The following is a 24,019-nucleotide window of genomic DNA, read 5'->3' on the forward strand; positions in this document are numbered from 1 at the left end:
ATAAAATCAGCTATGGAACCACAGCCTTTGTTAGGAACTAGAGCAGTGGTTGAAGTGGTGAGTGTGTGTGGGTTTCGTACCACTGTTGGAGCACCCAGTGGCTGGTGAAGATCATTAGTGCCAATTCCTGGAAGTAGGCCAGGCTGCTGGCTTTGAAACGAAGTTTATCGCAACATGTCCTCCTGCTGAGCTGGATTTATTTGTGAGATGGATGGCAACAGGATGTCCCAGCATCTAAAATGAAGTTCTTGAAGGCATAGGAGAAGCTTTAATGACTGCCTAAGCAGAACAGTATTTATGGGTTGGTTGGGAGTCTTTGATAGATGTTGCAATGGCTCGAGGTTTCTTTGGGACATCCAGGAGTCTGTGAGGCAGAACGAGGAATGAGCCAGCACACATTACTACCATTCTGGAACTGGGTTAGTCCTGGGCTACAGAAGGAGTGCACACGTGGATCTTGCCTTTGAGCAACTTAAATTTGATTGGAGAGATAAGGTTGATAAAATGAGACAGTTTGTTGTTAAGGTCCAAGTTGGGTGAAGCAGACTAATTGATCTGAGCCTTTTTTAGATCAGATAAAAAGATTTGTTTTAAAGAATTAGTGAGTTTGGCCTAGGACTTTGAAGTTTTGGGTGATCATTTGAAGCATAATTTTATATGCATAATCCAAGACAAGATTCACCTCATTCAAGGCATTGAATTAAAAATGAGCTTAATAGAAAAAGCCATGAGCAGGATATCTGGTTCTGCCCCCATTTCCTTATCATTCAATTCCTCTCATTTCTTCTTACCTTTATTATTTGCTAAGTGGACATGGTAATGCTTTCCCTTGGCAAGTAAAAACAAAGCCGGATACGTTGGCATTTTCCACCAATTTCCTTTCTTTTTGTTAAAGGCACTAAGGTAAATCCTGAGGGTCTTTAGGTCACCTACAGCTCAGAAGTTTGTTGAGATGGTGATTAAGGTATGTCTTATCACTTTGATAAATTCTGAGGAATATAAAGAGGTATAAGACACGATAATCTGCTCCACTGTGGTGTTATGAAAAGAAAGCACCAGACCTGAAATCAACAAGTTGCGATCTCAGGGTATCCACCACACACCAGCTATGAGACTAGGTTTGCTTTTAGTACCTCTTCAATCACCTACCGTAGAACTGTAGGCTTAAATATGCCTAAAAAATGCACTTACCTTTTGTAATGCAGCCAAGACAAACACGGTGGCACTGTTTTAGCTGAGTAGATAGGCAGGACATTTATAAGAATATTTTTAATAAAGCAGAGCAGCATACGATAAAATATTAGATAAGATTTATTGAGAATGTAATGTGCCAAGCAGTGTGCTAAGTGTTCTATATGCTTTATCTCAACTCTCATGGTGTTTTTAGTTAGAACTCAAATATCTGTCTCCCTTGCTGTTTTCATATTTAAATGTCTTGAGAGACTGAAGTTTCCTTAAAGCAGTGATTTAGACTTAACTTGTTAATTTTATTTTCTTTAAAAAACTGTCTGTTTTAAGAGCCATGGAGTTCAGGGGACAAAACCTGAAGGTGGCTATACATTGACCAGAAGGTTTACAAACACCCATAAGGACAGGCACTGTGTTAGACATTGTGGGCAATCCCCATTCAGCCCGGGCCTTCCATCTGTATTTCCCTTTGTGAACTCTTGCTGAACATCCCATCATCCTTTGTCAAGATGAGGTCCTGTTCATCCTGTCTGCTTTCACACCATAAATGTTTTAGGAACTCTCCACAGACTGGCTGGATTGTCTCTCTGGGCTATGAACAGATCATGTGGGTGATGAGACAAGTCGGAAAAGACTCAGCCTTCAAAAAAAGGGGGTGGAAGGCTCTTTCTTTGGCTGTCAGAATGGAGCTAGGACACAAAGAGAACTTCGTTCATCATGCTTCCTTTTGTAATGAGAATGGTGGAGGCATTTTTTCAGCCACTATTATTTTGTCCTCTGTCTCATCTGAGCTAAACCAATTGTTAATAGCTAATCGAGGGGTTAAAAATTTCCCAGGCACAGCCAGACAGAATCCACCAGCTTCACCTGATAAAGGAGTGGGTTGATTCTGATTGGGAAACCAGGTTAGGTGAGGTTCCTAGGCTTCCTGCAGACTAGGTGCTAGTCTGGTAGGATACTCTTATCCAAGATCTACGAGGTGGTAGATTTGTGTTTAGATAATGAAAATTTCATGTGTGTGTGTGAGAAATGGAGTCGAGGTAAAAAGAGGCTAAGGTGTTTACTGGATTCAGTCACTTCGTAGTACCACGGTCCCTAAAATAAGCAATGAATGGAAAACTTCAAGCATCTCAATTTACTGAACAACCTTGGACAACTTATTGTTTAATCTTTCTATAGTTGCTTTCTTAAAAATCAAAGGAGGATGATGATGATCTTTGATATCCACTTAAAAGGTGCTGTGTAAAATAATGAGACTGTAAGTGTTTTGACTGCTCTGGAGAAGAAGAGATAGGGAAATTTAAGTATTACTCATATTTATTGTGGAAAGATGAGTGAATATAACTCCCCACCTTTTTTGGAAAATCTGTTATGCTTTCAGCACCTCACTTTTACAAGGGAAGTTGTGTGTTTTAGCAGAGGTTGCCTTTGCAACAATTTTGTTTTCCAAGGCAGATCCTACAAGTTTACAATGTGGTTGGTTTCCTAAGAAGAAAGTTTGAGGATAGCCTTGTCCTTTCTCCATTCCTTGAATCCAGTAGTGAGATGTTTTATAATTATTGTTAATTAAGGGTAAATGAAAGGCAGTGAAATCAAAGGCAATATCAGTGTTTATGAGAGAGCCGATCAGCTATTACTCTAGCTATTCCCTAGCTACATGTTTGTCTGTTTTCTTCTAATAGTTAAATGGAATTTTGAAGTCAGAATAGTGAGAGGTGGCAGTAAAGTCCAAGAGAGGCATCACAGCATCTCAAGGTTAGAAGACACAATGGAAGATTGGAAGACAGAAAAAAAGCTGCTTGATTCTTTTTTTTTTTTACCTCTATTGCCCTATTCCTAAGTCATTTATTCAGCACAGAAGGGAAAAATTCCTCACAAGGTTCTTCCCTTTTATGTTTAGTCTCACCTAAATGATATTTTCTTCCCAGGTAAGATCGGAGTTTACTACTTCTATGGTGATGAGCTACTACTGGTATCTTCTCTCTGACCAGTGGACACCCCTGATTTCCCCACCCTCTATTTGTCTGTTTTCAGCAGGAATCTCACAATTTTCCAATTCTGTAGAAAAACAGATCCTTGGTTTTTTTGTTTGTTTTTTTAAGACTTTATTTACTTATTTTTAGAGAAAGGGGAAGGGAGGGAGAAAGAGAGGGAGAGAAACATCAACGTGTAGTTGCCTCTCACACACCCCCTACTAGGGACCTGGCCCACAACCCAGGCATGCACCCTGACTGGGAATCGAACCAGTGACCATTCGCTTCACAGGCCAGTACTCAATCCACTGTGCCACACCAGCCAGGGCAGATCCTTGTTTTTTAAGGAGCCTGTGAATTCATCTAGTCCAGCCTCACCCACACAGGGGTCTTCCAACAAAGATGGCCATCTTGCCGTCACCTTTCTATATCCTAGTTGATGAGTTGCTTTCTAGACAGCTTGATTAAATTTTCAGTGCAGTTGAGACACTATGATGGTTAAATGTTATTTCTTATCACTCAGTGGAAAACTGGCTTCCATTACCACATTGTAATTTCCACTCATGAATCCTGGATTTTCCTTTTGGAATAATCTACATCATGTGCTTCCCTTCAGTTAAAAGGTGACCTTTCAAATTGAAGATGACTATCATTTCTCTCTTTTGACTTTCTCTTTTCCAGTAGAAAAACACTCTTTACCTGGTTTAGACTCCTTACCGTACCTGCTGTCCCTATCTGGTGATTGTATTCCCAGTCAAGATTGAGTGTACCTCTGCTACCATAGCAACCAGCTAGGGGCTTGTTGTTTCTACTTAGAGGAAACCACCATTTTCCTATTTTTAGTAGAATGTTCATAATTCAAAAATCAACTTGTTATTGCTGGTGGTCAGCTTATTCAGAGAACCCTGAGTTCTAAGACAGTCTATGCACTGCCTCACCATTTTAACTCATATAAATCTCATGCCAAATGCATTTTCCATATATCTCTGCATTAATTTTTCTCAGTAGGAGAAATAGTATAGCCTAAGGCCAAGAGAGATTCTGAGTGAGCTCAAATAGATGTAGTTTCAAACCCCACTTCAACTACTTGTTGACTTTGGATGAGTTAGTTACATTTTCAGAGTCTCATTTTACTCATCTCCGAGTGTCAATAATATTATCTACCCCTCTCTATTGTATAAGAATGGGTATCAATCCAGTTAAATCCCCTAGCCCAATGCCTGGCACATAACAAATACCCAACAAATGATACCTATTATAGTCGTTTACAATTTGTAGATGACACCCTGATGCAGCCAGTCCAGTGTGTAGATAACTGCAATGGTTACGGATTGTTGAGAACTTGGAATCCATATAGTTGCAAACTCTTAAAAGGAAGTGCTACAGGCTGACTCAGTGGGGTAGGGATTTTTCTTCTAAGCTTGAGTTGTTAGGAAAAAGTAGGGGTTCTCATCTAGGAAATGTTCTGTCCCCCAGAGGATATTTGGCAATGTCTGGAAACATTTTTGGTTGTCGTGTCTTCCTGGGGGAGGAGGGAAGATGCTATTACCAACTAGTGGGTAGAAGCCAGGGCTGCTGCTAAATATCCTACAATGCATGAGGCAGCCCCAACAACAGTTATCCCACCCAAAATGTCAATGTGCTGAGGTTGAGAAACCCTGGGATGGAGGGATCGGGCCAAGACAGCCAGGAGTACCAGGATAGAATTGGTGAGTGTAGTTGTCTGATTGTGAGGAGCCTAGGCTTTGAATAAAATTTTAGAATTAGATGATGATCTACTGTAGCTGTAACTTTAACCTCATATAGTCTAGCCCCATAGTCCTAATGTGCCTTTGTCAATCCTTTCTATCTTCCCAATGTTATGTGCTAATTAAATAAACCCTGCCAAAGGTTTATTCAGAGTTTTCACACCTATCTTACTTTTTTATGTTGCCCTTATTAAAGACATGACTGACCTCTCTCAGTCAAGTCTATTTCTTCTACCTGTCCCCTTTCTCTTGATTGTGTATCATGAAAACTCAAAGAATCCATGAAGAAATAGTTGAACCCTTGTGGGGGGCACTGGAGGCAGATGAGGGCATACCACAGAACAGTCATTCTCTTTATCTGTAGGGAAGAGGGGAAGGAGGAGGGAAGACCCATGTTAATACTTTGGGCTGTAATTATTTTATAATAATTTGTAAATATGATTGTGAAAATCTTATAGTCCCATTTCACTGAAGAGAAAGCAAGGGCTAATTCTGTGTTCCCACAAACAACAGGCTGACTAAGGTATCCTTGGGCTATTTCTTCGGGAAAAGACATCTTAGGTGTTCAAGTTATTTTTTTTTTGTCTTGGAGTTACCTTATATAGGATTCAAAACTAAAATCCCACATCACATTGACTAGGGTTTATTGTAAGAAGGGAAGTAGCAGGAATCGTCAGTGTTCCGAGGAATCCAGTAGAATGGCTCTCCTGAGAATGAGATAACCCCTCGTCCAGGTGAAGGAACAGATGTTTTTTTTAAAGATTTTATTTATGTTTACTTACTTTTTAGAGAGAGAGGAAGGAAGGAAGAAATAGAAACATCTATGTGCAAGAGAAATATAGATTGGTTGCCTCTTGCGTGCCACCGACCAGGGTCCCAGCCTGCAGCCCAGGCATGAGCCCTGACTAGAAATCGAACTGGCCACCTTTCAGTTTGAAGGCTGGTGCTCAATGCACTGAGCCACACCAACCAGGGTGGAACAGATCTTTTAAAATTTAAACTGAGTTCCCAAAATTAGGCTTGTTAGTACCTTGTAGGTTTGTTTTCCCAAGTGACTAAAAGTAGAACCAGGGCCTTGGGAAGTAAATGAACAAGCTTTTGATAGAGCTCAGGTATGTAAAAGATCAAGAGAATTAGAGCTTCAAATCTTGTTGTGAAAAACAATCATTAAGCTTCATTGAAAAACCAAGTAGAGAACACAAAACTGAACCAAGGGCCATGGTGATTCCATGGCATCTGTACCCCAAGTCCTTCACACAGAACTGCAGCCTCACTCAGTGGATATCACACTAATCTGCTTCGTAGACTCAAGCAGTGCATCCAGCTTAGAGGTGGGCCGGGGAGCTGCCTCTGGGTCCCCTTGTCACTTGGGTGTTCTCGAACTGGAACAGACTGCATAAGACCAAGATCCAAAAAAACAAAAGACCAAGAACTGGCTGGAGGCACAAAGTAAACACTGTCCCCTCGAGGACCTTGCAGCTTGGTCTGATGGTGGTGACTCCTGTAGCACTCTCATGTACTGTGGCCTCATTTCACTGGGCTGCAGGGGAACCATGTAGCTGACCTCGTCTCACCATCCCGACTTCTCTACCCCTCCCAGACATCTCACAGTTCAGTCTCTTTAAATATTCTGCAATACCTGCATGTTCATCTCCATAAGGGACAACTAAAATCTCTTTGTGCCCCGTGTCTTCTCGACATTTACTGAACTGAACTTCATCTTTGGCTTGAGCCAGCATGAAATGTGTGTCAGATATATGCCTGATGGCCTCCAGAAAAGGAGCTTGGAAAGTGGTGTCAAGAATATTCCAGCCAGATCCCTGGAAAAGTAACAACTTGTTTTCATAGAGTTTCTGAATCTCTCCGTATCTTCAGTGTTCCTGAGCACATTCCAATACACAGCTGGGTGAAGGACAGTGCCCCTAAGGTTGGTATAGACTCTGTGGGTATGTAACATGCTCAGCTTCTGTTTCTCTCAAGCCCACTCAATGACCTTTTCTGCATCAGAAAGGTCAAGGGATTCAGGTTGTTTTTCCTGATCTGCTGCATACAGTTCCAGGAGATTGTTGAAAGGGCTCCATTTTCTATCAGATGGAGAACTGACTGAAGTGGGTTCTTTCCAGAGTCTTTGATCTTTGACTGCAAGCCATCCAATACTGTGCATAAGCAGTCCTTAAAACACATCCAGGGGTTTCCAACGTTTTAGCATCTCTGGGCCACACCAGAAGAAGAGTTGTCTTGGGCCATTGTGATTTTGTGATTACATAACATTGAGACATGTAATCACACAAAAAAATCTCATAATGTTTTAAGTAAATTTGCAGTTTTGTGTTGGGCTGCATTCATAGCCGTCCTGGGCCACATGTGGCCTGTGGGCTGCACATTGGACACCCCTGGAACATCAGTAAAACAAGTAGAGCCCCTGGCTGGTGTAGCTCAGTGGATTGAGCGCGGGCTGCGAACCAAAGTGTCGCAGATTCAATTCCCAGCCAGGGTACATGCCTGGTTTGCAGGCCATGACCCCAACAACCACACATTGATGTTTCTCTCTCTTTCTCCCTCCATTCCCTCTCTAAAAAATAAATAAATAAAACCTTTAAAAAAAAACCAAAAACAAGTAGAGTGTCTGAATGAGCTCCTAGGTGATGTGAGCAAGATTCTGGTCTTCATGGAGACATTTCCGAAATGTCTTACAGCCCTCATCTCCTAGAAGTACAAAATCAATGGCAGCATCAGTAAGGCCTGAGTTAGTTAATCCCTTCAAGGCTCTCAAGGCTGGAACCTGAGGCACAACTGCAGCAGTGATACCTGTTCCAATCACCAGCACAAAGTTCCCCAGGCTTCTTACTTGTTAACCTTAGAAACAGCATCCTGTGTTTTTTGGGGGGTGGGGTGTGTGTCCTCATCACTGAAGAATCCAAAAGTGTTTTGTGTATCAGAGGCCTGGCTCCCCGAAGCCATCAAGTTCCCATGTCTGCTCCTAATGCCTCCACTGCTCTAACTCCCAAGTTTAAATTTTTAGAGAATTATCTCTGATTATTGGGGCTATTCATTGAAAGACAAGGAGAACCCCTGGTTTTAATGACTCAAGATCCAAACCCTCTAGTACCTTGGGATTAACACATCCTTAGGGGGAAGAAGATAGGATAGAGAACAGGGATAATGTCCCCATCTCCTTCCAGATTATTCTACTGCATTTGCTGGCAGCATTGTTGTTATCAATGCTTGACATTTATTCAGGCCTCACTATGTGCAAAGTGATGTAGCAGGCTCTTTGTGTTAATTATTTTATCTACACAACCAACTTGTGAGATGGGCACTCAGTAAAATTTTGCAAAGAGGAAACTGTCACTTCATAAGGCTATGTAAATTGCCCAGCTAACCTGCTAATAAGTAACAGAGCTGGGACCTGACCCAAGTATTTCTGAGTATAGAGCACTCACTTTTAATTTTTCTTATTTTGTTTTTTTTTTAAATATCTACAGCCACATCAAGAACCCTTCCTGTGAAAGCTGCACTGTAATTGTTTTCTGCAATATTATTTTTTTGTAGAGTGTAGTCGGTAAAATTTGAAATATACTAAGAACCCTGCAGTTTACATGAAAATCTGAATGAATGTTATGAATTGATTAACCAATTTTGTCAATGATTTTATTTTTAGGGCAGTGTATGCCACAACTTCCATTTCTTCAGAATAGTAGTAGACAGCTCTGCTGAGCTTATTTCTATCATCCTGAAAAATAGAGTTTGGACATATTCCACATTATTTCATTGTATTGGAATGTCTTTGTGTTGCATTATACTGTGAGTGAATGGGCCATTGGCTGGAAGCTGGAATGGAGTGCTTTTTTTTTTTATTCCTAAACATTTTCTTTGTGATTGCGTTAGACTTACTTTCCCATAGTGCATGTTATGGAGGTGTATTTCATCATGCTGAATACATCAGTATGAAGTTTTACAGTTGGCTGTTCTTTGCCCTTGCTTTTTGGAACAGTTTGTTGCTCTCACCAGTTGCTGGAAGATAGAAAACACCCAGAGCCTATTCTGACTCCTAACAGCACTACACAATAGAGTGGGATGATTAAGGTCTTTTCCTCTAACAGATATGAACATACAAGGAAAATGAGGGGGGAAAGAGCCTAGATGAACAAGGCTTGGCAGCCTCTATTCTTGGCATACACATTAGCCCTAATTTAAAGATACTTTTTAATGTTAAAAGGATGACTTTCCACCATAACATAGAGTATATAACATCCCTGTAGAATCATAATTTCTAAGTTAGACATGTTTAACAGTTAAAATACTGCCTTTGCAGTTGAGAGAACTGGAGTCCAAGATTGGTAGAATAATTTGCCTGGTTGGTGGCACGTCCTATACTAGAACTCAGCAGGCCTGATTCCTGCAATAATTCATTCCACCAAGGTTCTCCTCAAGTTTGCAGTAGTTCAGGAATAGCACACTGATTTTATGGCCCAGAATTAAAACTCTCCAGGGGTGTTCAACCATTTGGCATCACTGGGCCATGCTGGAAGATTTGTCTTGGACCACACATTATATACACTGTGACATGTAATCACAAAAAAATCTCCTAATGTTTTAAGTAAATGTATGATTTTGTGTTGGGCTTCATACGTAGCCATCCTGGGCCACATGAGGCCCATGGACTGTGGGTTGGACACCCCTGCAAGAGTGCTCATAGAATGGTTAATGATGAAGAAGGTCCTAAAGGCTGTCTTTCCACCCAGGCTGCTGGGACATCCAGTGCTCAGGTGTCCCTGAATTTTTTGCACTCACCCAATGTTACCAGCAGGAATAAAGGTGTGGGCAGCTCATTGTCTTCAACTGGGCAGGTTAACTTTAGACCCTTAGATATTCTTGATCTCAGAATTGCTTCCTTAGAACTCGCAACATTGGGACTACTTAGAATAAGTCTAATTCCTCTTCCAAATTTTAGCCATGCGTGTATTCGACCTTTTATCTGTAACCTACTTCTCTCAATGCAAATTGGACTCTTCTTTTTCTTTATTGTTCTTGTTTATTCTATTACAGTTGTCCCAATTTTTCCCCCTTTGCCCTCCTCCATCCCATCCCACCGCTACTCCCACAGTCCATCCCCACCCTGTCGTCCATGTCCATGGGTCATTCATACTTGTTTTTTTAACAAGACATGTACTTTCAGCTTCTACATATTCTAAATGATATGTCCTATCATCTATTTTTCTTTGATTCTTCTCCCAGGAAAGTGACACTACTATCCATCTGCTGTCGGTGCAGGGAACTTGGAGACATTCTTGATTTCTCTCTCTCCCATCCCACATGAATCAACAGGGCCTGCAAATTCTCCCTAAAGAACATTTCCCTCCAGTCACAATCGCATCTACCTGTCATCTTTCAGAAGCTCCATGCATTAGCTCAAGACTTTAGATCCCCACCCTATTCTCCACAGTTCCTTTAACACCAGAAGTCTTCCATTGCTTTTCTTTACTAGTTCTTATAGAAATTTCAAATGTGATTCATTGAGCCAGAGAGAAAAACTCATTGAGAACTCCTGGGTAACTAGCACATACTCGTACATGTGGCCAAAAGTTCCTTTGCCCAGGTTTCTCTCTGAGCCTGACTTGTGGACTTGATCTCAAAAGCAGGATTTGATGTCTTTAGAAAAGGCTCTTTTTCTCTCTGGTGAGACTTGTTTTAAGATGTTAATGAAGTGGCCAGATTTTTCCTTCTGTGTGTTAAGAGTATAGATTTTTGTCATAAAGTCTTCAAATATGCAGCCACTAATTATATATATTTAAGGCTAAGAGATAAACATTTTATCTTGTATTTTGTTTCTAACATTCAGGCCCTGACCCCCTCAGGGCAATGCTAGAATAAGATAAATAATTGTGAAATCCTACCTTTGAGAACCTTAATTTCCAAGAAATAGGCTAAAATGTAGTCAATAAAACATGCTCTCACATTTTAATATTAGCTATAAACCCTTTGGGAGAAATTTTTCAAAAATTACTATGTTTTTGCTTGCCTGTCATCTGTCTCATACACATTCTTTTGATGTGCAAATTTACTTTTTTTCCTCCCTGTGGATTGGGGTGGTAGTGTTCTAGTTTAGAAGTTCATTTTGATCCTCAAAACTCAGTCTTCATTTTATATATCTGTTGACACAGATCTGCAAGAACTATCAGACAGAGAAGTGAGCCTCAACTTGAGCACAGGTGACACTGGGAGGTTGGCCTCCAGGCGGGGCCCGTGGCTTTCTCCCAAACTCACTGCATGCCAGTTTTAGCCTTAATTGTACTTTGATGTAGGCAGGCCATGGATCAAATTCACTATGGCATTTTTTCTGTGGTGCCTAATAAGTGTTTGATAATTAAATAGTGTTTGATATGAATTAATTTTCTAACAAGTAAATCAAGCATAACTTAACATTAATGTGTTTATTATGATATAAAGACCCTTTAATGTAAATAGTTAATTCAGGTTTGGAGGATCTGTCTGTTCAAATCTCTATGTTTGGTGCCAAAAGGAGGAATAAGACATGGTCTCACCTCTCAGGAGGTTATAATTTTGTAGGCTTCAGAAGCTATGTTTGCAAATTAAATAGAATGCTCTAATAAAAGCATAGACCAGGTGATGCTGGCATTAGAGGAAGTAAGGATAATTCATTACTCAAGGGAAACTGGCGGAGGCCTTAGGTGCCGGCACATTTATAGGCATTTAACAAACTGAATGAAGGAAGTGGTACTTGAGCTAGAATCCAGAGCTGATGAAAATATTAAACTATTTAATAATTACATAATGATCTTAATTTTATTTCAGTGTCAAAAAAAATAACAACAACCTAATAATTTCTAAGAATGTGACTGTTGAAACTACAGTTTACCCTCTACTCCAAATGACCTCCACCTCCAATTCTAGAGAATTTGAAATTATAAGGGCCTACCTTTTCTTTGAAAAATCAAGAAAGAGGCTATGATTACCCCTGGCAGTTGTGAAATTCCAGATAAAGACCTTAATGGGCCTTTGCTTGACCTTAGTTTCAGCTTGCACTATCTAACACTAAATTTTTGGCACTTCAGAATGTCCTGTACTTCTGGTTCCTTTTATTATTTTTCTGAAATGGGTCAGAATATGGGGAAAAATTAATCAATAAGCTGCATGAAGCTCTTCTTTGAGCCTGAAGGTCTCCATTCCCTAGTATCCCACATGTGTGAATAGATGCCACTGAGAAAAACTTACTTAGTTTAGACTCATTTTTTTAGTTACTTCCTGAATGTTTCCATGAATGGAGAGCTCATCCTTTCCCAAGTTCAAATTGTGTCATTGTTTGCCTATCCTATCTGTCAGTGAATTCTTCCTTAGGTTGCTCTGATGTTCCCCTACCTCTAACTTATAATCTTGGCGCTTATTCTGCCCACAAGACCTGGCACAGCCCCTTCTGTAGCAGGTCTGCCATGTGTTCCTGGGTCAGCTGTGCTCTAGGCTCACACCCCAGACTGCCAACCTGGAACTTGAAGTTATAACCCGAACCCCAGTAAATTATGGGACAGTAGCTATTCCCTTCAACTGAGTTCAGTGCATTTTGGGGAGTCTTATTCCACCTTCTCTCTTTCTGGAGCTCTGTGGAGGTGCCCTGTTGCTGTGAGTCTTGCAGAGAAGCGATCCTGCCGGTTCCCTTTGTGTGGAGCCTAACCCAGTGCTGGGGAGGGCCTTGTCTATGGAGCTTCAGCCAGTTCCCTATGTCATGCTTCAGTCTTCCTCATCTGCTCTTCTGCTCCATTCATCAGCTCTCAGGTAATTGGAGAGAGCTAATAAAGAAAGGGGCGATTGAAGGGCATTGCAATGTATTGGAAGGAGCAGGATATCAAGTCAGACTGGGGTGCTAGTTCTACCCCTGCCACTTAGTGGTGGGACAAAAACCACCCATCTTCCGCATGTGCTGGGGAGGGGCATTATACTAACTACACCTGTTTACTATGAGGATTAGATGGTGCAAGAGTATGAAACTGCTCTGTTAACTGGAATGTGCAATTGACATAGTATGTGTGTTTATTATTAACATTAATAATTTGATAACAGTAGATATCTGTAATTTATGAATAGTAGATGTCTGATAGTAATAAATTACAAATAATAAATGTGTGAAATTTATAGAGTGGAACAAATATTTCAGAACAAAGCTGCTATTTCTTCTAGAAAAAGTTTTTCTTAACCCTAAAATTTTAAGACAAAAGTGTGTCAGGCTTGCTGGCAAAATAGAGCCAGCCGTCCACCTCTCTGTCACCGCCGCCCCCGCAGCTCTACTGGGGTAGCTTTGGGGGCCTCTATGAGGGCTCCAGTTTCCCTCACAAGACCTGGTTCGCCCTCCATGCTGGCTCTATGAAAGATCACAGCCCAGGTAGTAAATTATAAGGTGCTGTAACTCACTTCCCACAGGTGGTCTTGGCTGCACTCCACAGCCTTTTGGCTGAAAGGTGGCTGATTTTGAAGCCCTGGCAGAAAGTCAAAAATTCAGCCCAGACGACTGGTTTGCTGAGCAATGAGCAATAGCATCCACAGATGAGCCATTTGGTTTTTCTATGGAGATCTTTTGTGTTTAATTCATGTGTATTTAATTTTTACTGCTTTGACTATTTCTGGAGTGATGGAGAAATAGTAATTGCAGGTATTTTTTATGGATAGAGGTTAGAAAGTGATTTGATGTACTTCTGTCAAACTTCTTAATTTAGCCTCCCTTTGCCCCTGCATACCAAAGGCTAAGGGCCGTTTCTAAACCTGAATTCAGAATTCAGTGTTGCTCCCCCAGTTAGCACAGCTAATGGTTGGCAGGTTTTGTGCACTAAGTCTCTGGCAGGACCCTTTATGTGCATTTTATTATTTTTTTCGAAAAGAGGAAAAAACTGGCACCAATCTTTTGAGCTTAAAATAATTTCATATTTACCACAGCATTGCAAATACTATGTAAGAGTTTGGCTCAGCATCCCAAAGCACTCTTAATTTTTTTTCCTATTGGTTCCAATGCTCCTCAATTCCACGGGAGCCAAGCCAGGCAAGTAATGGAAGCCAAGTGGTGCTGGTTGCTTGCCGTGCAGATTCTGACAAATACAGAGTAGTTCTTCTATTCTTCAAAGCTGTTACATCTTTGGCTCCAAAACAATTGAGGTTGCATGCCAAGCAATTAAGATCCTGATCGGCCTTAGATGTAAACATACAACATTTTTCGATATTTTTAAAGTCAGAATGAATTATACAAGTGTTTGCTACAATTTCTGAAACTTTGCTGTCAAACTGTCTATGTCATTTATTCATAAGTTTATGTTGTGAAGAACTATTTTTAAACAAGTGCTTGACTTTCATGTGTACAGTACAAATTATTTTGCATTCAACTCTGCTATGTGGTGTGTGTGAGTTTGTGTTTTAGTGCTAGTACTTTTAGTGTAGAGGAATGTTCTGCCGTGTTTAAAAATTTAGCTTTCCTAGAACAGATGTTAGCATAATTAACTGCTTACTGAAAATTGCTGGCAAGAATGAATTAGTTTTCACTTCGTGCACCCCATTACAAACTCTTGGGCTCAGCGAGGACAATTCCGAAAACCACTTCTCCAGGTCTTGGCCCAGCAGACCCACTTTCAGTTCTCTAGTAATTAAGATTGAATCGTGAAATAATATCACACTTAGTAATCTAGTAAGATTTAATTGGTATAGTTGAAATGGAGAATTTTATCTTCAAAGTTGGTGGCAGAGGCAGCATGTGTGACCATTATAACTTGAGAGAAATTTCAATAAAGAAATTACCAGACCCAGTCAGTTAATTCTGAAGCACTCAGTCCATTTAACACAAGTATTTACACTTTTCTTAGCTGAAAGTTTTTGAAGAGGTTGTTATAGTGAGACATCCTAAAACTTAGACACATGCTGTGGAAGGTACTAAGAAATCATTTTGGAAGCCAACCTGAAGGGAACGGTAAACAATCGGCTGGGGGAATTGCTAGTTAAGTAAAAGCCTCACAATTCAACCAGGTAACGTGATCTGGCTACAGCAATTGAATGGCATACCTGACATGTTTTGTGTTTCCTTTTAACTAGAATTAAAGTAAGAGATTTTTGAGCTTGAGAAAGACAGGCAGATTCTCTGAGGGAACTCAATTTAACACATTTAAAAACTAATTTCTAAATTTAGCTGAAGATCCTTTTATGTTAAATGGTATTTGGTGGGGTGGAGTGGGGTGGGGAGCCTTTGAATAAAAATTCTAGTTGTATAAATAACAGGAATTCATTTGCTCTCCTTGTTTTCTGCCACCTGTGTTCCTCTTGCCTCTTTTCCTCCTCCCCCTCCTTGAGGCACATCAAAAAATCCTAAGCAAAGCCAGGAATTGTCCAAGGGCCTAAATGCCTAATACGTTTCATATGAATTCTCATCGAGGCAAGCATAGACATTCAGATAAGCAAAGTTAGAACCAAAGTGAGTACAGTAATCCCCCTTAACCGTGGTTTTTTAGTTATCTGCAGTGAACCAGAAAGAAACAATACATAAGTTTTAAATTGTGTACTTTTTTGAGCAGCACGATGAAATCTCACGTGGTCCTGCTCTGCTCCATTCTGCCTAGTATGTGAATCATTCCTTTGTCCAGCGTGTCTGCACTATACACGCCACTTGCCCAGCAGTCACTCAGTAGCCAGTCTCAGTGGCCAGATGGACTGTCTCAATCTCACAGAACTTGTGCTCAAGTAACCTTTATCTTACTTAATTAGTGGCCCCAAAGCATGAGTGGTGATGCTGGCAATTTGGGTATGCCAAAGAGAGACTGCAAAGTGCCTCCTTTAAGTAAAAGAGAATGCCTGTACAGGAAAAAACAGTATTGCAGGGCTCAGTACTATCCACAGTTTCAGGCATCCACTGGGAGTCTTGCACTGTAGATGAGATAGAATTACTGTATATAGTCCTATGAATACCACCCATAGCCAGGCAATAGACATTTTCTCTATACTACAAAGTGAAATGAGTATTGCGTCACTTAGCTTTATCATTCAGGTGAAAGTTGTGGGGGCTTATGTTACCCAACTATTGCTTCTGTTCACTGCTTTTGTAGATATACATGTAGGCCAAGTGCTTCTTAGCCCCCAAACATTAGTTCTGTCTTTGAGAATCAGCCTCAATTCTTTTTAAAAATAAAGATTACTATTCACTTTCTAGTAACCCCAAATCCTTTAGGGAACAAAGTGGAGAATAAATAAATGAAATTATTAAAAACAGATTAGTAAATTAAGCATTTATGGTTTTTACAGGTCCAGAGACTATGACTGCAGCTTTTTAACTGAGACTAGGGTTTAAGAGTTAAATCAACCTCCTTCTGGAGTCAGTAGCAAAAAAAGTATCTGCTAGCAATTCTCAGGATGATTATTAATGCTTATAAACATGCATTGTCCTTTTAACTGGTCTATTCTCCACATTCCTTCCCCTTATAGCCCAGAGCAGATTAATCTTTAAATATCATTTTTGTTGCAAGGCAGACATTCTTCCTGTCATTTAGGTGAAGGCTATTATCTGATAATCTAGTCTTCAAAGGCTCTTTGGAGGCCCAGAATAAGAGGTGGGGCTTCCCCTTCCTTTCCCACTCTACTCTCTCGCCTCTCTGTCTTCCAGCAGTGCTCATGGCCAGCCCTGTGGAAACCTACAGGACAGGGATGAGTGTCTTAGAAGGAAAGATCCTCCAAATAAAAATTTTTGTTATTGGTAGGACTGTTTATCATTTCTTCTTCATGTTGCTGTATAGACTGGAGCAGAGACTGTTGGGAGCAGAAGCCAAGGGTGCGCAGTAGAACTATCCCACTGGTTAGAGAAAGCAAAGAGCTGAATTGGAGCTGGGGAGGGGCTGCATTTTCATCTATTCGATGATCTTGTAAAATGTTTAATACTCACAGACATCTCTAGACCATTCTGTGATTTTCTAGATGTCCTATGACCAAGCATACCTTCTTCAGAGCCTTCCCCATTTGGCTGTTGCTCTTTTCCCCCTGGCCTGCTTGCTGTCTTTCAAGGCTAAATCCAAGCTTTCTGCAAGCAGCCCCCTTACCCCACTCCAGCCCTCTTTCCAAGGGATGCATGCTGTACAAACCTCTGTCGGAGCACATTTCAATCAGGATGTATTTCTCTGCCAACTTCTCAGCCTCCCACACTAGACTGTGAGCAACTCAGGGGTCTGGGGCTGTCATCTATCTGTCTCTATCTTTAGTTAGCACAGCGCTCACATAATAATAATACTCCTAGATAATTGCTAAAGGAATTTTTCACTTGAATAAAGCAAAGAAATAAATAGTCTGTGTTGGCATAAATGGAGACCATGTGTCATGTCAACATGTTGTGTTAATTTTAACTTTTCTAGGAGGCAACCAACTCTTGCATCTCTCTCCAACTCTTTAATTACAGGTCTGGTGGGAGTAGGGGCTAATGATTTGATGTTGACTCAACTTTGAGCATGATAGTGGTAGTGGTTAGCTAGATAGTAATTTGTAAACTGTACAGCCATTTGAGATGTCATAACAGGAAGCTGACTGGAGTCAATGAATATTCTCCTAAAAGAAGTATGGCTTTAGTCATTGCTCACTTACACTTTTATTCCAGGTTACATTGTAATGATGAATGGAATTTTTGCCTCATTCTAGAGAATTCATTTTATCTGCCTCCCAAATATCTGACTGTTGCCCTCTCTCATGTAATGTCAGGTTAAATTTAGCATTCATCACAATTATAATTACTTTTCCCTGTAATTTTTTTTGCCTGTTTTTCCCTTGTTTGCACATTCGATGTGGCTGGTTTCTGCTAGGTTCACTTCAGCCCCTAACAGCCCTTAAGACATATTTGGTAAATGTTGTATGAACCTTAGTAATGTTCTTAATGGAGGGGCCACTGACTTTTCAAAGAGCCTTCAAGTTGTATTTGTGTTGTTTTTCAAAACCTTGCATTAGAAATCTTAATGATTTCATATCATTTTGAAATTAACTGTCATGTGGTATCACATTTCATAATTCTCTTATTATAGTGGAGAGGTGGAGGCCAAAACTCCTGTGTGGAAATGTAGATAAGGAAAGAAAAATATGGCCTACATTTGCTATAGTAAAGAGAACTGAACTGAAAACAGGACAGAGTTTTCAATGATGTTATCTTGTGGTGTTATGACTTCTGGGCATACTCTAAATGCTGCCTTAAACTACCCCTACCCCACATTAACCCATCCACACTGCCTGAGCCTACTCATTTTTTTGCCAGATTGCTCTGTCTACTAAATTGTATTGATATAGAGGTAGCTTTTGGCCCACTTTTTTTTCCTTTCGACTAAATGCTACTGATGAATAGAGGAGGGGATATTTATTAAAGTATGCTGAAGCAGCTGGGTGATATTGCATTACTATCCTAGGAATATTGAGGAGTGGTTATTTTTAGATTTCACCAGAGCAAACATGACTCAGTTTGTTGACCTGAATCCATCCAGTCCCTTTTTTAAATACACAAAGTCTATTAATCCCTAGAACCACACTGGTTTCTAAGTAAGGGCTTCATTTCATATACCTGTTAGTTGACTACAGCTTTCTCAAAGGTTGCAAATAATGTCAACTTCTTCCACTTAATTCTGTTCTCTTACAATTAAAGCCCTCTCACTTTTGAACAGTTTAATGACAGAAATCCAACCTCTTTTGATTTTAGACACTGTTTTGTGATACATATCATCATAATTTTGTCTGCAATCGAATGAAAACAACTCCCACAGGCAACCAGCTATCAGCGATAAGCTTTATTCTTTAGTTTACTTTCATTGGCTTTCAACATAAAGGAGCACCTTGGAATCCACTTTTAACGGGAGCTGTAAGTTGTCTGGAGCTGTAAATACATCACTGGAGGAACATTTACTGTGGTGTTTGACTCTCAGAATCGCTGTTTACTTTCTCCAACAATACCACTATTTTGGCCTTTTGAGCACTACTGGCAAGGTTGAAAATACTGAATTGTCTTCAGGTTTTTAAGTTATGCAAAGGTTTTTGAGTCTAGAGGACGAATTTATTCACATGAAGGAAATATTTGTGGTTCTCATAGTACGGCTTGAGATGCATTTGAAATTTCTCCAAGTTCATTGCCACGATCTTTATGAAAATATTAGTATTCTTGAAATTTTTTTCTTTATGCAAGGAACACTAGACTAATGAAAGAATGAAAATAATTCAGGCCGCTACAAAGGCAGCCGTTCACTGTGTCCATTAAAAATGCAGCCTTTGTGCCCATAAAGTGTTCAGCTCCTCTGTTATTAAGTTTGGAATGTGGTTTCAGAGCTTCGCTGAGGAACTCAGCTAGTCATTTTTCATTTTGGTCTAAGGAGGGAGAGACTTGTTTTTCAAAAGGAAAAAAAATGAAAAAAGGTTAGGTTCATTTTGGAAGAATAGAAGTTTTAAAATGTAGTAACTATTTTTTGCCGCAAATAGTCAGTTTGAGCATGTTAGCCAAAAATAGAATTCATGACTTTTGCCTCCCTGTTTATTTCTCCAACCACATTAAACACAATTCAGTTAAATGTGCCATTTGGTCTTTTTAATGTCAGTGGGCTAGTTAGCTGAGTCAGGATAACCAAAGTTTGGTTTTCATCTTTCTAATAGTAAGCCAGATGTCCGATTTTAAATGAATTAGGTATAAAATGTCTTTGGGCTACAGTTTTAAATTTTAGAGACAATCTTCCCTGGCATTGATTAATGCTGACTTCATGTCATGTGTTCAGGATTCTACAGTGAAGAACTTTTGGCTAGAGTTTAGTAGTACTGTGTTTTTGGGTACATTTTATTAGGCATTTTTATAATTTTCTGCAAATATAACATTTTACTACTTGAAATTTAGGATAGTTATTTAGGGATAGAAAGAAATGCACATCTGAGCATTAGAAGTAAATATTAATAATACACAATTTTGCCTCCTATGTGACTTTTCTCTTGTTTTTACATATTTCTCTAGTTGTTATCTGGTCGCTATTAAATAAGAGATGATTTTTGCTTTAGAAGTTCTGTAAGCATAATATACCAAGTATATGATATACCAAGTATATTTACAGAATTAAACATATTTAAACCAGACACATAAAACATAATTTGCAATGCTTTTCTTTCACTACTAACTTTTTATAAATTGATTTCAAAAACATATTATACTAGCTGAAATGATGAAGAAAACTATGAAAATTTTTGAGAGATATAAAAACGAACTCCAGTTAATGAAGAAGCAATCACTGTTCTTGCACGGAAACATCAAATGTTGAGAAAGGATGCTAATGCTGGTCACATTAATTTATAGATTTAATATAACTTCACTGTAAGCCCCAGCAATAGGTTATAAATTTGAAATGGATTGGGGAGAGGAGACTCAGTCTATCAGGTATTGATACAAACCATCAATATACAGAATTCAAAACAATGTGATGTTGGGCCATGAACTGAATCTGGTATATGAAACAGATCAGATTGTCCAGAAACATCTCTTTTATATAAAATGAAGGTCATGTCACAAATCAATAAGAGAGTCTATTCAGTAGAGAATAATTTACATATTTTTTAAAAATAAAAAACTAGAACTTTATCTTATCTCTTATATCAAAACAAATTCCAAAAGGATCATCTTTAAATATTTAAAAAATGATTTGTTAAAAATAACTAGAAGTTACTAAAGACGCATTTTTATTGAATTTGGAGATAAAGTCTCTCTAAGGACAAGAGCATGGGAAAAAAATGAAAAGAGCTTTTATATAAAATTTTAATATTGTCTATATTAAAATATGCTATAAACAAATTTAGAGAGCAGATGGCAAAGTCAAGATAAATTACAAACAAAAAATATTAGGTAAAGAACTATTATTTATAGGGTATGTATGTAAATTAAATTTGGTGTATCATGTGATTATTTTGTAACTGCTAGTTAAAAATTTTAATTATGTAGAAAAGAGTTACAATATAATAGTTAATATTCATTTTATACTTTTAATGTGCTCAAGCACTGTTCTGAGTACTTTTTACCTGTTTAATGTGTACAATGACTCAGAGAGGTGGGTGCTATCATTATTGCCATTTAGGAGATGGTAAAACTAATAATACACAAACAGGTTTAGTAATTCACCCAAACCTCCCTTGTGGAGATTAGTGGTGACACAACGAGAAATGAGAGAGCCAGGATTTGACATCAGGCAAGTTGGCTCCAGAGCTTATGTTATTTCCCACAGAGCTCCTCTAAGTGAATAGAGAGAAAAAGCTACAAAACTATGTATGGTATTGTCCTGTTTTATAAAAATATGTGTTAATATTAGTATGTATTTTTAAGGTCATACAATTAATTCATATATAAATTTTTATCTAATTATACCCTCATAGAAAAGACAGATAGTATTTTCATATTTTCCAATAGTAGTTACTTGCCTTTAGTGGGATTTTGGGTAAATGTTGTCTTAAACTTTATAATTTCTATATTTTGCAGAATTTCTATTATAATCATAATCATTTTATAATCTCAAAATAGTGTTTTTTAATGTTATGTAGCTCAAATGTGATACTTTCTTTTGAAATGAGTGGGTTACATTTTAGTGCACTTTTGAAGAATCAGTCGATGTTTGAGTTCCCACCTCTGATACGCATCACTCCAAGTGGGAACCTGAGGTTAACATAGTTCTTTTTCTCAATCAAAAGCAATATTGTAAAATTTAGAGTTAAGAATGTTAGGAGCCATCTATCTTGGTTGAATCTTAGAAACCAACTATCTTTTTTGTCAGATGAGAATCCTGAAGCTATGATAGATTTACCTACTTACCCAAGATTAGCTGAGGGTAGGTTATTTAACCAGGCTCCAGACCCAGGTCTTTTGATTTCAAACACTGCTCTGTGAAGCACAAGAGCCCTCCAAGTTCACAGGCAAGTGGAAATGTAGGTTTTTGTGACACTTCATTTTGGAGTGAGGAGGTAATTGAACCAAACAGGTTTACAGATATATTCTTTCAATAACTATCAGGGATTGATGGCACAATGGGAAGGCTCCTGGGGATGCTTTATGACACCTATGGAGGTCGCTGAAGGATCTTTTCGCAGAGTTGATCCCAAGTTATAAAAGTCAGTACCAAAAAAAATGCGAGGAAACAGTAGTGGAAAGCATGTTAGCCAGAAATGAGCCCTTCAGTTATTGATTTTTCTAAAACAAAAACATTTTCTTTTCAGCTCCAGGTCCCACAACAGCAGTGTCCTACATGTCAGTGAAATGTGTGGATGTTCGTAAAAACCATCACAAGGCAAAATGGCTAATGCCTTGGGGGCCCAACCAGTGCGACAAAATCCAAGTCATCGAGGAAGCCATTACAAGAGAAATAGAAGCCAATGACATTGTGTTTTCTGTCCACATTCCCCTCCCCGCCATGGAGATGAGTCCTTGGTTCCAATTCATGCTGTTTATCCTGCAGCTAGACATTGCATTCAAGCTGAACAACCAAATCAGTAAGTTCACTCTCTCCTCTATCCTCCCTGTCTTAGAGAATTTCTCTCTTCAGGTTCTTTCAGAACCAGTTCTAGTCACAGTAAAATGGTAATATTAATAGACAATTATTAATGGCTTACTAATGATTAGGTACTTTTCTGAGTACTTGACTTATATTAACCCATTTCACCTGCCCCCCAATTTCTAGAAGTAGGTGTTTCATTTCAGTTACAGTGAGAAAACTTGGATACCAGCAGGTTGCCTAAGGTCAGATGGCTGAAGAGTGGATTCAAGCTTGGACAGCCTGGCTTCAGAGCCCTGCCCTAACCACCAACCTTCATTACCTCTGTGGGCAGTAGAAAGTATTTCCTTTTCTCTTGGCTTGTCTAATGATTAAATTAACATAAGACATATTAACATGAGAAAAATATTAATTTCATATGTACAGGAGACCCAAAGATATGAAACTCAAGGGAAAGTTGAGTAATTGAAGCTTAAATACCATCCTAAGCTAAGGAATGAGATAGAGGAGTAGAGCTCCAAAGGGGAGGAGGATAATTCTCAAGGTGATAAGAAAGCAGGTATTTGGTAATTAGAAGTTTGCCCTGCCATGCAGGTTAAGTCTTTCAAATAAAAATTTATCTCTCTTGTAAAGCTCTCTTTCTATGCCAGACCCACTATCTAAATTCTTTTAGGCCATTAAAGGAGTAGTAATTTTTTTTCTTGAGTCTGTTGAGTTTTAATGGCCTTCAGCTCAAAATGATCCACATGCCAAAGTGGCACATTCACTCCTTCACGTCTCTGGTGCCACGAGGGAGCTCACCCCTGTAGAGTGAGTTGAGGATTTCTGAAAGATCCCATGTTTCAAAATGTCTTTTTCCACCAGGTTTTGAGGAAATCCCATTGCCTTAGAGAAAGATCTCCATCAAAATGGGAACTTCAACCCATGCTCACCCATTTTCCAGCAAACCAGGTCATTTTTTTAGCTTACGCAGTTGTAATTCAGGACTCTGAGAGCATGGAGCCCACACACATTTTGTGAGGAGGAGATCATTGGGTGATTTCTGGCAGGGAGATCCACCTGTGGCATCTGGGGTAATTCCAGATTGAGAAAGAAGAAAACATTTTTTACTGGAGCAGTATCAGGGTAAGAGAGGAAAGTATGTTGAAGACAGCTCTACCTGGGGTCTGTCCATGGATTAAAGCACTTTTTCTATTGTAATTTTCCTGTGTCAGCAATAATTTTGATATATAATCATATTAATTTACTCTTTTTAGAAATTGAAAGAGTGTATGTACCTGATTAACATCTTATCAAACACATTATGCTGAGATAATTTTCTATAAGGCAAACTTTCCCCTCTCCATTTACTTAATCGTGTACTCATTATTTCGCAATGTTTTTGAGTGCCCACTGCAGCCAGGCAGTGTGCTGATGGCTTGACATGCAAATACAGATGAAGACCCTTGAAGATGTCCTTCAAGTGGAAATGACTAGGAACTAACAATAAGCTATTACAGTAAATTGTGCTAGATGCTGTGACTAAGGTATGCCCAGGAGGCTGAGGAGCATAAAGAAAAGGCTTCAGAGCAAGGAAAGGAAAGGTTGCCTCAGTGTGTGTGTGTCTATG

At 39.2% G+C, this 24,019-nt stretch overlaps 1 protein-coding gene across 3 annotated transcripts in view; it reads left to right on the forward strand.

The window, feature by feature from the left end:
- WLS (Wnt ligand secretion mediator) overlaps nt 1–24,019 on the forward strand; it is a 110,930-nt gene that overhangs the window by 19,660 nt on the left and 67,251 nt on the right. For 2 of the 3 annotated variants that reach the window (XM_045835505.1, XM_045835504.1), the window contains exon 2: nt 22,136–22,408. The exons of the other annotated variant lie outside the window; for it this stretch is intronic. In XM_045835505.1, the coding sequence (XP_045691461.1) occupies nt 22,136–22,408 (273 nt within the window). The remainder of the gene's footprint in view (nt 1–22,135; nt 22,409–24,019) is intronic. 3 annotated transcript variants of the gene reach the window in all.

This window comes from Phyllostomus hastatus, unplaced genomic scaffold, assembly GCF_019186645.2.
Source record: "Phyllostomus hastatus isolate PE091 unplaced genomic scaffold, TTU_PhHast_1.1 phas_contig_209, whole genome shotgun sequence".
In the NCBI taxonomy this organism is placed as follows: Eukaryota; Metazoa; Chordata; class Mammalia; order Chiroptera; family Phyllostomidae; genus Phyllostomus; species Phyllostomus hastatus.